General features: G+C 44.7%; 1 protein-coding gene across 2 annotated transcripts in view; it reads left to right on the forward strand.

Annotated features, from left to right (window-relative positions):
* The first annotated feature begins 1,119 nt into the window (after nucleotides 1-1,119).
* The window catches only part of PAMR1 (peptidase domain containing associated with muscle regeneration 1), a 44,766-nt gene continuing 33,265 nt past the window's right edge, over nucleotides 1,120-12,620 (forward strand). The window contains exons 1-2 of one of the 2 annotated variants that reach the window (XM_079951308.1): nucleotides 1,120-1,529; nucleotides 11,819-11,995. In XM_079951308.1, the coding sequence (XP_079807434.1) occupies nucleotides 1,454-1,529; nucleotides 11,819-11,995 (253 nt within the window). In that variant the 5' untranslated portion in view covers nucleotides 1,120-1,453. Of the gene's footprint in view, nucleotides 1,535-11,818; nucleotides 11,996-12,620 lie in introns of both variants that reach the window. The other variant, XM_079951309.1, reaches the window with a different exon arrangement.

A 12,620-nucleotide genomic window follows, 5' to 3' on the forward strand; every position in this document is an offset into this window, starting at 1 on the left:
ACCCATAATTCTTTCATCTTGGTATCTGTCATAACGCTTTGTTTACATTCAGCACTTCAAAGAAAAAGCTTGCATCTCATCTACAGAGTGCAGTGGAATCATAAAAGCTGCACATAAAATGCAGGGCCCAAAGGGGCTGATAAATATATACAGTGGTACCTTGGGTTACATACGCTTCAGACTCTGCTTACCTAGAAATAGTGCTTCAGGTTAAGAACTTTGCTTCAGGATAAGAACAGAAATTGTGCTCTGGTGGAGCGGTGGCAGCAGGAGGCATTATTTGTGGGGCTATGATGGCAATGTTCTACCTCCACGTTTGGGGGCAGTTATGCTTCTGAATCCCAGTTGCTGGAAACTTCAGGAGGGAAAAGTGTTGTTGTACTAAAGTCCTGCTTTTGGGTTTCCCATAGGCAGGCACCGGATTGGCCATTGTGAGAGCAGGATGCTGGACTAGATGGGCAAGTGGCATGATCCAGCAGCCTCTTCTTATGTTCCTATTGAATAGTTTAGTTATTAGTTGGTGCTGAACTTACTTGTAGCTGTGTGGAGTCAGGAGATTCCTGTTGCTGTTCTGCTCCAGCATAAGAAAGACAATGGCTGCTTCCAGGCCATGTGTTTATTGATTCTTCACCCCAATTTGTGTGCATAAAGTTTGTGGGGAAGTTAGATGACATTGGGCATTTATTGAGCATTCATTCTGATTTGCCAGCTGTTATATCCGGGTGCATCATGCAAAGCTCATCCCTCTCTTTCAGGTCACTTTTCTTATAGCGATTGAGGGAGATGAGTTTGTTGCACAAAAGCGCCAAATCAGCTTCAACTTCCAACTTAAATTTGCCGCATTGTGATTGAATCACACCTCAATCAAACAGCAGCCCGGAAGCACCCAGTAAGGTTCCTGACTGCTGTGTCTCTCTGGAATTCTGCACATGTTCAGATGCAGAGCAGCCCACATATGTCAAGAGTTAAACCTCGGCACAGAAAAGAGGTTCGAGGGATCCCTGCTGGCTCTGATGCAGCCCCGCTCCAGGTATCTTTCACAAGATACGCAAGGAGCTGCCCCAAGCACATTGTCCGCCCGTTTCCCCGCCCCTCCGCGATGACCTCGTGTCCCTTGCACTCGAGAAGCGCGACGCGTGTGCTGCTGGGCGTCCCGCGGGTCCCTTCCTCTCGCTCCCCTCCCGCGCAGAAAGAGTTAAAAGGAGCAGCTGAGAGGTTTTTTGGGGGGTGACGTCGTCTTGCTTCTGGCCGTCTGAGGAGTCTCTTGAAGGTAGTTCCCCCTTCTGATGATGAGGGGAGCCGAGCCGAGGTCTGAAATCTGAGAGCCTTCACAGAAGCACCACTTGCAGAGGTCCCAGCAAAAGCTGCTCGCCTGCCTGCCTCCCTTGCCTTGGCTTGCCTTTCCCTGAGCAGCAGCCACCCGCTTGCCCTGGGCGGCCTGACTCTGAGCAGCATGGAGAGAGCACCCTGGACCCACCTGGGACTCGCAGTCCTCTTGCAGCTGCTGTTCATTTCCTGCTTGCCAAGAGGTACTGTAAGTAGGCGACTCGCTTTCTAGGCATGCTTAACAGGACGGGTCTCTGCGGGGCCCCCGCCCCTTCTAGAAAGACCGGTGCATTTTTGGTCTCCCACCGTGTGGTGGGATTAATCCTGTAACCTTCTGGGACGAGTTTCCTGGGAATTTGGAGGAAAACAATAGGATCTGACTGAGCCACACTGCTGGAAATCTACTTCTTGCTAGGTTTCCCTGAAATAGTAGAAAAGAAAAACACCACCCCTTTTTCTTTTAGCAAAGTGTAATTTGTTTAGCTTGCCAAAAGGCAGATTTTCCTTTTCAGCCTGACTCCGAAGAAAGGAGGGGAAGACAAGTAAAACAAAAGCCAGATTTGAGTTCCGACCTGTGCTTTACTTTTGCCAGTACTGTTCAACTTTTTTTTTTTTTTACTTCAAAGGGAAAATAGTGTGGAAGTTAAAAGGGGCTATTTTATTTTATTGCATGGTTGTCATTCGCATGTTGGCCTGCCAAGCTGGCATGCATAGTGCCAAAATAGTTCTTCTTTCAATATATGTTTGCCGGAACTGTATCCAAAGCGCGCTGCTTTCATGCCACCTTGTTTTGCCATGGAAGCCCAGGCACCTCTCACATTCCTTTTGTTGCTCCCAGAGTCCTTTGCAGTCCCTCGCAGGTTACCCTTCTGAGCAATGGGTGGGAAGGCCAGATCAACTTTTTAATAACTAATGGGCAACAGGAAACTCTGGAATCTGAAAGGAGGAAATCCGCAACATCCCTTGGACAGTATGTTGACATAAAAAGGCACGTTGTGGCATTCTGTGGGACCCTTAGGCTTTTAGAGTAAGCAGTGGCCTTTTGAAATAAGGAACATAAGCATCCATTCTCCGGGTAAGGAAGCCTGCCGATTGCTGCCTCATTAAAGAAAAGAATGATGGTAAAATCACATGTACCAAGTAAACACTGCAGCATTCCAAACACCGAAGCTCATAGTGTGTATAAATAACTCCATATGTAAAGTTATGCATCAGGTCTTGCGCTCCACTTGAATGCATTTAAAGTCAAATGAAATGGATTTCCTGGGCAATTCCCCAGGGCCAGCAGATTCTGCTTTGGGGCCTTTCAGAAGTCTAGAAGCTCTGGTTGTGGTAAGCATACAAGAGAATTCAGGTAGTCTCTGTATTTGCCTCCGGAAAGTAGTTGAGCAGCTCCCTCTTAAGGGCTTAGTTACGCTGCAGTTTATTACTGCCAAAGCTTGTGCCTTCAGTGCTGAAGCAATCCAATAATAGCACAAGTGTAGCTGTCCGGTTACACAGTTGATTTAAGGAACAATAAAGTATTCCCCTCCCACCTCCCCAGTGCTGTGTGCTATGAACCAGGAAGAAAGTAAGGTTGTGAGAATACACAGTGAGTTTTTTGTGCAGACAAAGGCGATGATGATGGAGACTGGGGAATGGGGGGCAAGGGAGAAATAGACCAATACCTTACTAGGACAGGTCTGTTCTTGGGACTTCCTGCTCTGCTATTAGGTCTACTGTTCTTTTAGCAGGGACATTTGCCCTCCTCAAAGCAGTTTAAAAATGCAGCTTCTGGGAGTATTTAATACCAGCTCCCAGATGTTTTCAATGTAGATACTGCAATTCAGGCTACATCAACAGCACTCTGGCACTGTGAACATGGAACATAGATAAGCCCTAACTTTTTCCACCTCAGCGATGAAAGCAAAGATCCCTGGATAAGAACATTCTTGTGGGATACCCCTGTATTTAATTTCCTCAGATAGTAATCCACATTCCTTCCATAGGATAAGCTTCGTCTGTTGGGTTAATTTCCTATTGCCAAAGCTGCCCTGCAGCCTAACAGTGACAGACTCTCTAGCAGAGTCAGCAATTAGTTTTACCTGCTGAGTCACTTTATAATGCATGATAGTCAATGTTTCCTCTGATATTCAGCTGTGGCTTCCTTGCCTTTACCCTCTTTTAATTTTTTTGCTCCCCGATTCTACCTAATTGCTGTACAGTAAACACTGCAGGATAGTGATGGATAGGTGTGGAGAAACAGAAAAAGGGCCTCAATCTGTAAGGGCATTCCTGTTTTCATTTCTCTCCCCTCTACATGTGTATGTCTGAGGGCAGAGCTGTAGCTACAGGGGGTGGGGGCAGGGGGCTAGCCAGGTTTTTTGCTCCAGGTGAAACCTCCAGAGGGGCACCATTGAGGTTCCCAGTCTGTATGTGTGTGTGTATGCAAATGTGCATGGGTGTGTGTGCCAAACTGAGCCTGACCCAGGTGAAATAAAGTCCAGTTTCAGCCCTGTTGAGGGATGGGCCAGGGGCAGGAGAATGCTGCAATGCTGGTCTTTGTCTCCATCTTTGTCACAAACTATGTAACAGTCATTCCTTCTCACCTGGACCCCATAGTTTTGTAAGGAATGGGGAGGAATCTATTCCAGCACACTTGCTCTCACCAATCTATAATTCTCAGAATTCTTTAGGACAGGAGTGAAGAATCTTGGGGCCAGGGACCAAATGTGGCCCTCAAAGCTTCTACATCTGGCCCTAGTGACTCTCCCTCCACCACACCCTCTCTCAAGGACACACCTGTCACCACTGAAGAACGATTCTCAGCCCAGGGGCCTCCTTCTCATCTGGGGGCCACACAGTGGTGGGCAGGGCCAGAGGCAAAAGTGAGCAGAGCAACAGCTGTGAGTTTTATCTTTGCACCATAGGCTACACATTCCGTTCCCCATCCAGACAAACAAGAGCCATTACCGGAGATCAATGGCATTTCACCCAGGCAAAAACACTACAAAGGATGCAAAGCAGAGCCAGTTTAAAGGTAAAGGTAAAGTGACCCCTGACCATTAGGTCCAGTCGTGACTGACTCTGGGGTTGCGGCGCTCATCTTGCTTTATTGGCCAAGGGAGCCGGCATACAGCTTCCAGGTTATGTGGCCAGCATGACTAAGCCACTTCTGGCAGACCAGAGCAGTGCACGGAAATGCCATTTACCTTCCCACCAGAGTGGTACCTGTTTATCTACTTGCACTTTGACGTGCTTTTGAACTGCTAGGTTGGCAGGATCTGGGCCCAAGCAACAGGAGCTCACCCCGTCACGGGGATTCGAACCGCCGACCTTCTGATCAGCAAGTCCTAGGCTCTGTGGTTTAACCCACAGCACCACCCGCGTCCCAGAGCCAGTTTATCCTGGAGAAAAAAGGTGTGGAGACCCCTGAGACGTCCATCCCACACTTCCTTATGAGAATACATGGGACGCCTTTGACTTACTTGAGACAGAGTGGGTGGCAGGGAGACGGCAAAAAACACAGAGGCAGTCCCATTTTATCTCCCTAGAGCCAGGAGAGAGAAGATTGGCAGGTGCAGCAGAATTCTTTGATCGAATCAAAGGCATCGAAGGGAGTTTGAGGCAAACATGATGTAAGCAAGCGGCACTTCTGAAGAGAGTGACTGATGCTTTTCTGACCCAGGGAGATTAAAAAAATTCGATCTATGTAGAATTGGGGGGGGGGTGGAGTGGGGATAGGATCACAGCTGCAGGCTGTGCCGCTGGCCTGCATCACCTTAGATAAAATGTCTGAAGAGGGCCACTGCAGAACAGCAGGGGCAGGGAGCACTGTGGGCGACAAGATTCCTTCATCTTCCTTCTTCAAAACATGATACCTTGCCTTTCAGTGATATAGGGTTGACACCTTCTGTGCCAGGGATGGTGAAGTCATGGCCCTCCAGACTCCTATAAGCCCCAGCAAGCATGGCCGATGCTCAGGGATGATGGGAGGGATAGCTCAGTTGGTAGAGCACAAGACTCTTAATCTCAGGATCGTGGGTTCAAGCCCACATGAAGCAAAGTGATTCCCGCATTGCAGGGGTTTGGATTAGATCACCCTCGTGGTCTCTTCCAGCACTACATTTCTATGATTCTAAGACATGGAAAGCCACAAGCTCCTCATTTCTGTTCTATGCTATTATTTTACCCGTATATATAGCCTCCCAAAAGGCAAGGTTCCCTTTGGAATGTATGTGATGCTACATGGCAGGGTGTGACCCTAGCCTATGTATTGTGACAACTAGTTAACAGCACTGAAGGCAGTTCACTTTTTAGAAGTAGATGCAGTCTCAATAGCATGTCTGCATGCATGCAACATAAGGACATAAAATGAGCCTGCTGGATCAAGCCAATGGCCCACCTAGTCCAGCATGCTGTTCTCACAGTGGCCAACCAGATGCCCCTGTGAAGCCTACAAACTGGACATGAGTGCAGTCACACTCTGCCCACCTGCAACTGGTATTCAGAAGTGCAACACCTCTAACAGTGGAGGTGAAACATAGCTATTGTAGTTAGCAGCCTTTGCTACCCTTGTCTTCCATGAGCGTGCAGACTATTTAATATAAGGAAAGTTCCATCAGAAGTAAACAAATTCTCTGCATGTTGATCACACCCTTATGTGCTCAGCTTGCTTGGGGATTCTTGGGAGGTTTGGAAAGATGATTCACCAGGATGCATTCCAAACAAATAGTTTTGTACCATGGGGTCAAGCATTATCTGTGTATGTGCAATATTCCTGCCAATCCTGTCCATCCCCCCCCCCCATCCCCTGAAAATGAGTCACACTCACAAAGCAGAACACAATGGTCAGGTCTTCCAATGCAGGAAATGTATTACATAAATTCTTCATAAGGGCCTGAATTTGGGGGGGTGGGGTGTCAAAAATCAGTGATATATGTATGTATGTATGTATATATATAAATATATCAGGTAGAAAAATAATGCACCGATGATTAAGGGATCACATTCCACACATTGGACACCCACCAAACTCATGAAAAATCTCTTGCAAACTGATTTGCTCAGAGGTCAAAAAGCTGTGTCATGTGTAAAAAAAAGCAAAACACAAAACCCTGTAACAGTTTATGTCACATCTTCTATCTGCCAAGAAAAACCTTCATGTTCCCTATACAGTATGGCCATAATTAAAAAACCCTCCTATGTTTTTATTGAAGTCATAAGAGGGAGCATAGTGATGAGAATATTTGTGTCTTTTGAAGACTCCAACTGCTCTTACTTAACCAGAAAGCACCATAAGACTTGTGTGTGTGTGTGTGTGTGTGTGTGTGTGTGTATAATTACCAGGCACAGAGAAGCCTGAGCAACCTCAGGACTGGAAAGCTTTTTCTCCCTGCCACAGTCCCAGCAAAAACTGCCTCTCCAAAGCTGCTTTTTGCATTTCAAGGGAAATTCCCATAGGTGCCAGGCTTCCCTGTGATGCTGTTTACATAACAAAGCTTGTTCACATTACAGTAATCATATTTGCACAACTAGTTTGGTCCTTATAAGAACATATACAGCAGAGGGCTCCAACAATCCTTCTAGCACAGCAGCTGAAAAGCACTGAGATGCAAATCTAGACACTGGAACACTTGCATTGTCAGAGCTGTGAGCATAGCTGTCAACGTTTCCCCCTTTTAAAGGGAAATTCCCTTATTCCAAATAGGATTGCTCGCAAGAAAAGGGAAAAGTTGACAGCTATGGCTGTGAAATACAGTGTTTGTTCAAAGCCACTGGTTCCTAACTTCTTTAAATTGCTGTAAAAAGCATTTTGTGAGGGCCTATTCTATGGCCACATGCTCCATGAGCCTGCAGTTTGGGATAGAGTTGCATTGGTGGTTTGGCACAGGGAACAGTGGGTGAAGTCATTACATGTGCCCAGACCATGATGAGAAAAACAGACACTTTTCTGTCAAATAAGACTGATGGAAACATTACCAATGGTTCCAGTTCATTTATGACATACTACATTCACTAACCTAAATGCTTTGCTCCATTAGAAGAAACAAACACCTCAAATAGCTAAAAGGGAAATATGAGGGTTTGTGGTAAACATACTAGAACCAGGGAAGAAGTATTTCACAAAAAACATGGCACATTTGTATCTTACCAGAGTTACTGTGGTTTAGTGTTACGTCCAAACCAGCATTATCTACTGGCTGGCAGAGGTTCTCCCGTGTTTTAGACTGTATCCAATGAAGTCATTGTGTAAGTTTGTTGGCCCCATCAAAAAATCTGCTCTGGGGCTTCCCCCAACCCCCTGGAGCAGATTGAGGGGGTGGCATGGATGTCAGGGTGTACAAGAGGAGGAGAGGGAGGGCTAGACTTTTAGCCAGTGGCTAGACTGGATCCCACAGACAGAGTGAAAAGGATCTGCTGTGGATTTCCAGACATTATGATCCCCTCCAAACTAGTCTTTTGTGGGGGGGGGGTGCATTCTACAACATGCCATTGATGCAATAATTGTACAATAGTGGTAAATTTATACACATCATTCCATTTTATTAGTTGTTCTGTGATACTTCCCTAGTGTTATAAACATTATTGCCGTGAGAGGGCACTCTTATACTATGGTGCAAAGAAAGAGGGACATGCACACGGAATATTTGTGGTATGAAATGTTACAGGATTTTAGTAGGAAACTACAGGAGATGCACCAACTGGCAGTGAAGCCGTATGACCACCCAAAAACATTTGCAGGTGGAAATGTTATTGAAAGCATGATCATGTGTGACCGTCCTGGTGACATCATGAGGTTAAATCATGATGAATGCTCAATAAAAAAAGAGGGAGCTTCTGGAAGGTCTCTGATATTCAGAGGCATAAAGCCAGTTCATGTGTAACAGGAATTCACATCACACAGGTCTTAGGAACATAAGAAGAGCCTGCTAGATCAGGCCACGGGCCAGTCTAATCCTGCATCTTGTCCTCACAATATCAACCAGATCCCTGTGGGAAGCCCACAAACAAGACATGAGCACAAAAGCCCGCTCCCCTGCTGTGGTTTCCAGCAACTTTGTAGATTTGTTTAGGCCCTTCTTTAAAACCATCTAAGATAGTGACCATCACCACATCTTTTGCTGGTGAATCCCATAAGTTGTTTATCCACTGTGTGAAAAGGTTCCTCTTGCTGGTGCTGAATCTACTGCCCATAAACTTCACTGAGTGGCTGTAGTGTTGAGAGAAAAGATGTGTGTCTTCCTATCCACTTTCTCCATTCTATGAATAATGTTACAAACCTCTATCCTCTCCTCAAGTCATCTCTCTCTTTCTCCGTCTCTCTCAACGAAAAAATCATAGCTGAGTCTGATTCAAGCCAGTGATATACAGACAAGGGTGCCTATCTGTTTAAGAATGCCTGAGCCTAGCAATGGGAAATCGAATCGCTTCTCTCACACACATATTAAGGACATGGCTATTTCCTGGCTCACTGAATTTGCAAATGTTTATGTCAGCGCTTAATGACATTTCTCCCTTTGTTCCATCCCAATAAATTAGCCAGTCGCTCCTTCTTACCTTACTGGTGTAATAAGATTGAGATTAATATTAAGGAAGCTGGCACTTCATCTAGACTTTTAATCATTTTTTAGGATAATTAAACCACGGAGCCAGAAGAAAACATGCATTCCTCCCCACCTCCCCTCAGCAAATACCTTTCCACGTAGTTGAGAGAATTATGCTGAGTATAAACACAATAAATCTGTCAGTGAGTCCTTTCTGTTGTTCTTCTCTTCCAACAAATGTGTACTTCATGACAGCTAGCTTCTACCTTGACTGTTGAAGGCAGGATCCCTCAGGGTGGCAGTTGCCTGGAATCATAAGTTAGGGCAGAGGGCTATTGCATCCAGGTCCTGCTTACAAGCATCCCTAAAACATGTGGTCCACCAGAGTTAGAATAGGATACTGGACTAGACGGGCCTTTGGCATTATCCAATAGGGTTGTTCTTAATAGCACTAAATGTTCCATGTTTCACTGAGGTGTTTTTTGCTATTGTGCTTAGAACTGGCCATGGCTTTTTCTTTGGAATAGAGGGGAACAGGCCTGGGGCCTGCGATACCAATTGGGATTGCAGTCTGGGAAGGGGTTATTTTCCCTCTTTGTCTTGTTTTCTGGCCAAATACTGCCCTCCAAAGTGTCTATTTCCCTCCGAAAGTGCTGTTTGCTGCAAATAAAAAGATTTCTGGGAATGAATGTGAAACTTGTGTGTTCAGATAAAATGAAACAATTTCCTATGAAGAAAGGAAGCATTATAGCTTGAAGTCAGTTGTGTACTTTATGACATTCTGAAACCCTTTGTGGTATGTTTTCCCCCCTCTGTACTTTCACCAGAGTTCAAGCTGCCATGGGACTTTTCCTCAATAGAATTCTGAGGCCAAGACATCCAGTGCAAAAAACAAGCTCTGCATTATTTCTTTGCTTTGTTTAAAGAGGCTCTGCTTTAGCAGCCCCCTAGTGTTCATTCATAATTGGAAGACTGCATCCAAACCGATTCTGTGTCACAAAGCCTCACCTGGTTCATATTTGTGATCCATACTATGAATAAACCCTCCAATTAGTTGTTGCAAGCCACATCACAGGGCTCAGCCTGTCACCCAGATTTTATAGCCGTTATTAATAAAAATGGACCCACCTGACTTATAAACCAGGATGGGTCTAAAATTCCAATCTAACTTTTAATAGCCATTGGTGTAATAAACAGCCCATACATTCTGACTATCTGTCTCCATGAATACCAACATATCCTTTGTGTAGAGTTTATTATACAGCATTATAGAACAGCTGCATAATGCTGGCTCATCCCCTTCTCTGAGCTCAGTGGCGGCCCTGGTAGGGGAAATGGAGACATTATGGAATCAAATCAGAAGGTAGAATGGCTTTTGTAATTCCAGGACTGTCCCTGGAAAATAGGTACACTTGGAGGTTATGCCTTAGGATGGGTAAATTCTACTACTACTACTACTACTAATAATAATAATAATGTATGAAGATTCCATGGGAATCAGTTAGCTCATAAAAGCACAATGGACATTTACTTGGAAGTAAGTCCCACTGAAATCAATGGGGCTTACTTCTAATTAGACATGTATCTGATTGTATTTAGGGAAGAATCCTACCAAGGGCTTTATTCAAATGCAGGAGCTTAGCTCCAGCACCTCTCAGATGGGCACCATTGCCATTTTAAGAGAACAAGGGAGAAATTCATGGTAAGCTCTGGCACTTCTTTTTCTAGAAAAATAGTGCTCAGTGGTAGAGCATCTGTTTTGCAGGGGGAAGGTCCCAGATTCAACCCTCAGCATTTCAAGGTAAGATTCCTTGTCTGAAACTATGGAGAGCTGTTGCCAGTCAGTGTCGATGATACTGGCCTAGATGGACCAATGGTCCGATTCAGTATATAGCAGCTTCCTATGTTTCTATTCATAGTGACTTCAGTGTGCCTAATTTTGCTAGAAACTTGTACTTTTTTTCTAAGTCTCTTTGTGTGTGGAAGGCGTAATCCAGATTGAAGCAGTTTTGTTGAAATGAACATAAAACAGGAAATTTAAGGCTCTGCTGCTGACAAAAATGAAGGATGGTCTTGTTACATTCCTTCCTCTATTCATCTCTGCAACCTCCTCTTATCTCCAGGCTCCACAGTAACAGCCCTCAGGTCTGTCTTTTGGTTGAGGGACACCCTGATAGAATTGTCAGCTCATTAAATTTCAATTTGCTGGATGCAGACAGCATGCCAATGGAAGGAAGATGGAATCTGCAGAATTACTTTCTTAGCCAACAGTCACAATTTTTGCAGTTTCAGTCTGGCGTTTCTTAAAGAGGAGTTGGCAGCGTCTGCCAAGTTGAAAACCTTCGGTACTGTTTAAAAAATAACGGTTATACAAATATTCTGCAATACTCAGATAGGTAGTAGCAACAGTAATAGCAATTCTATTTCAGCTACAGTGCTAAACAGGTAAACCATTAAAAAGATGATAAGGATGCAACAGCAAAAATATAATTCAGTGTTTATACAATTTCCCAATCTGTCATCTGACAACAATAATGTATGTCATATGAAACAAATGCATCGCAGCAGCTATTTTCTCCAGAAAACACCATAAGCTGGAAGGAAATGTGAATTGGAACCCTCTTCTTAGATTAGATACTCCAAGCTGAGGGAAAAATGTTAAATAAAGCAGAAGTCAGGTCAAGCCTATGGTTTGCCTCTTAATATCTCTAGCATCCTGTTGATGGCATTGTGCAGAAATGGGGTTGAGGTGCTCTCTTTTCATCCCTGGATTCTGTGATAGTCAAGATACATTTTGCTGAGTCTCCCACAACAAGGAATAGCAGCTAAATGACAGTCCTTCGAGTCAGGACATCAAACCACAGATCTCCTGCCTGACACGTTGTTTGGCTGTAATGGAATGGATGACATTCTTTCAGTAATGAATTATTCCCTCCCACACACCCCTTCCCTTTGCTTTTCTGCAGGATATACGGTGATCAATGAAAATTGTCCAGGAGCCGAATGGAATATCATGTGTCGGGAGTGTTGTGAGTACGATCAGATAAAATGTGTGTGCCCCGGGCGAAAAGAAGTGGTAGGTTACACTATTCCGTGCTGCAGGAATGAGGACAACGAGTGTGACTCCTGTCTAATCCACCCAGGTATGTTGATTTATTGGCTTATCTGAACCCCATCACCTTTTGGGTGTTCTCACCAGACATAAATCTTTATTCAATGACCCTGTTTGTAGCTAGGTGGAGTGTGCAGCCTGTTTTGTCTGCCAGACATTGATGATGAATAGGTTCTCTCTCTCTCTCTCTTCAGAGATGGATGGGTGCCAATACAAATGGTTTACTGAGTTGATGAAAGTTAATGCATTTAGCATATTGCTGTTAGTATGTCCCCTTTTCTAATAATTTAAACTCACGCTGAGAGTCGAAAGTTTCCAGGATTTCACCGTGTATGCCTGGAAGCCCTCCAGAGAGTAAAGTCATTGTTGGCTTCAGCACCAGATGAAGATTTTTAATTCCTGAGTCTCCCAGGCCTGGCTTGCACATTGCCTTACTTAAAAAGATAGGAACAAAGTTGCTGAGCTCAGACTCCGCAAAAGGAATAAGAAAACAATAAAGACAAAGGGATAAGGAAGCAACAGCCAGTAGAACCAAGAAGATAATAGTTCTATTAGGAATTGATCCAAATTGTTTACCCTGGGTCATTAGTCTACTTGCAATGCCAGATTAGGGCAGTGCGGGCGGTTCCCTCACACAGGGTGCTGAGCTGAGGGGG

This window comes from Podarcis cretensis (assembly GCF_951804945.1).
Source record: "Podarcis cretensis genome assembly, chromosome: 1".
Classification (NCBI taxonomy): domain Eukaryota; kingdom Metazoa; phylum Chordata; class Lepidosauria; order Squamata; family Lacertidae; genus Podarcis; species Podarcis cretensis.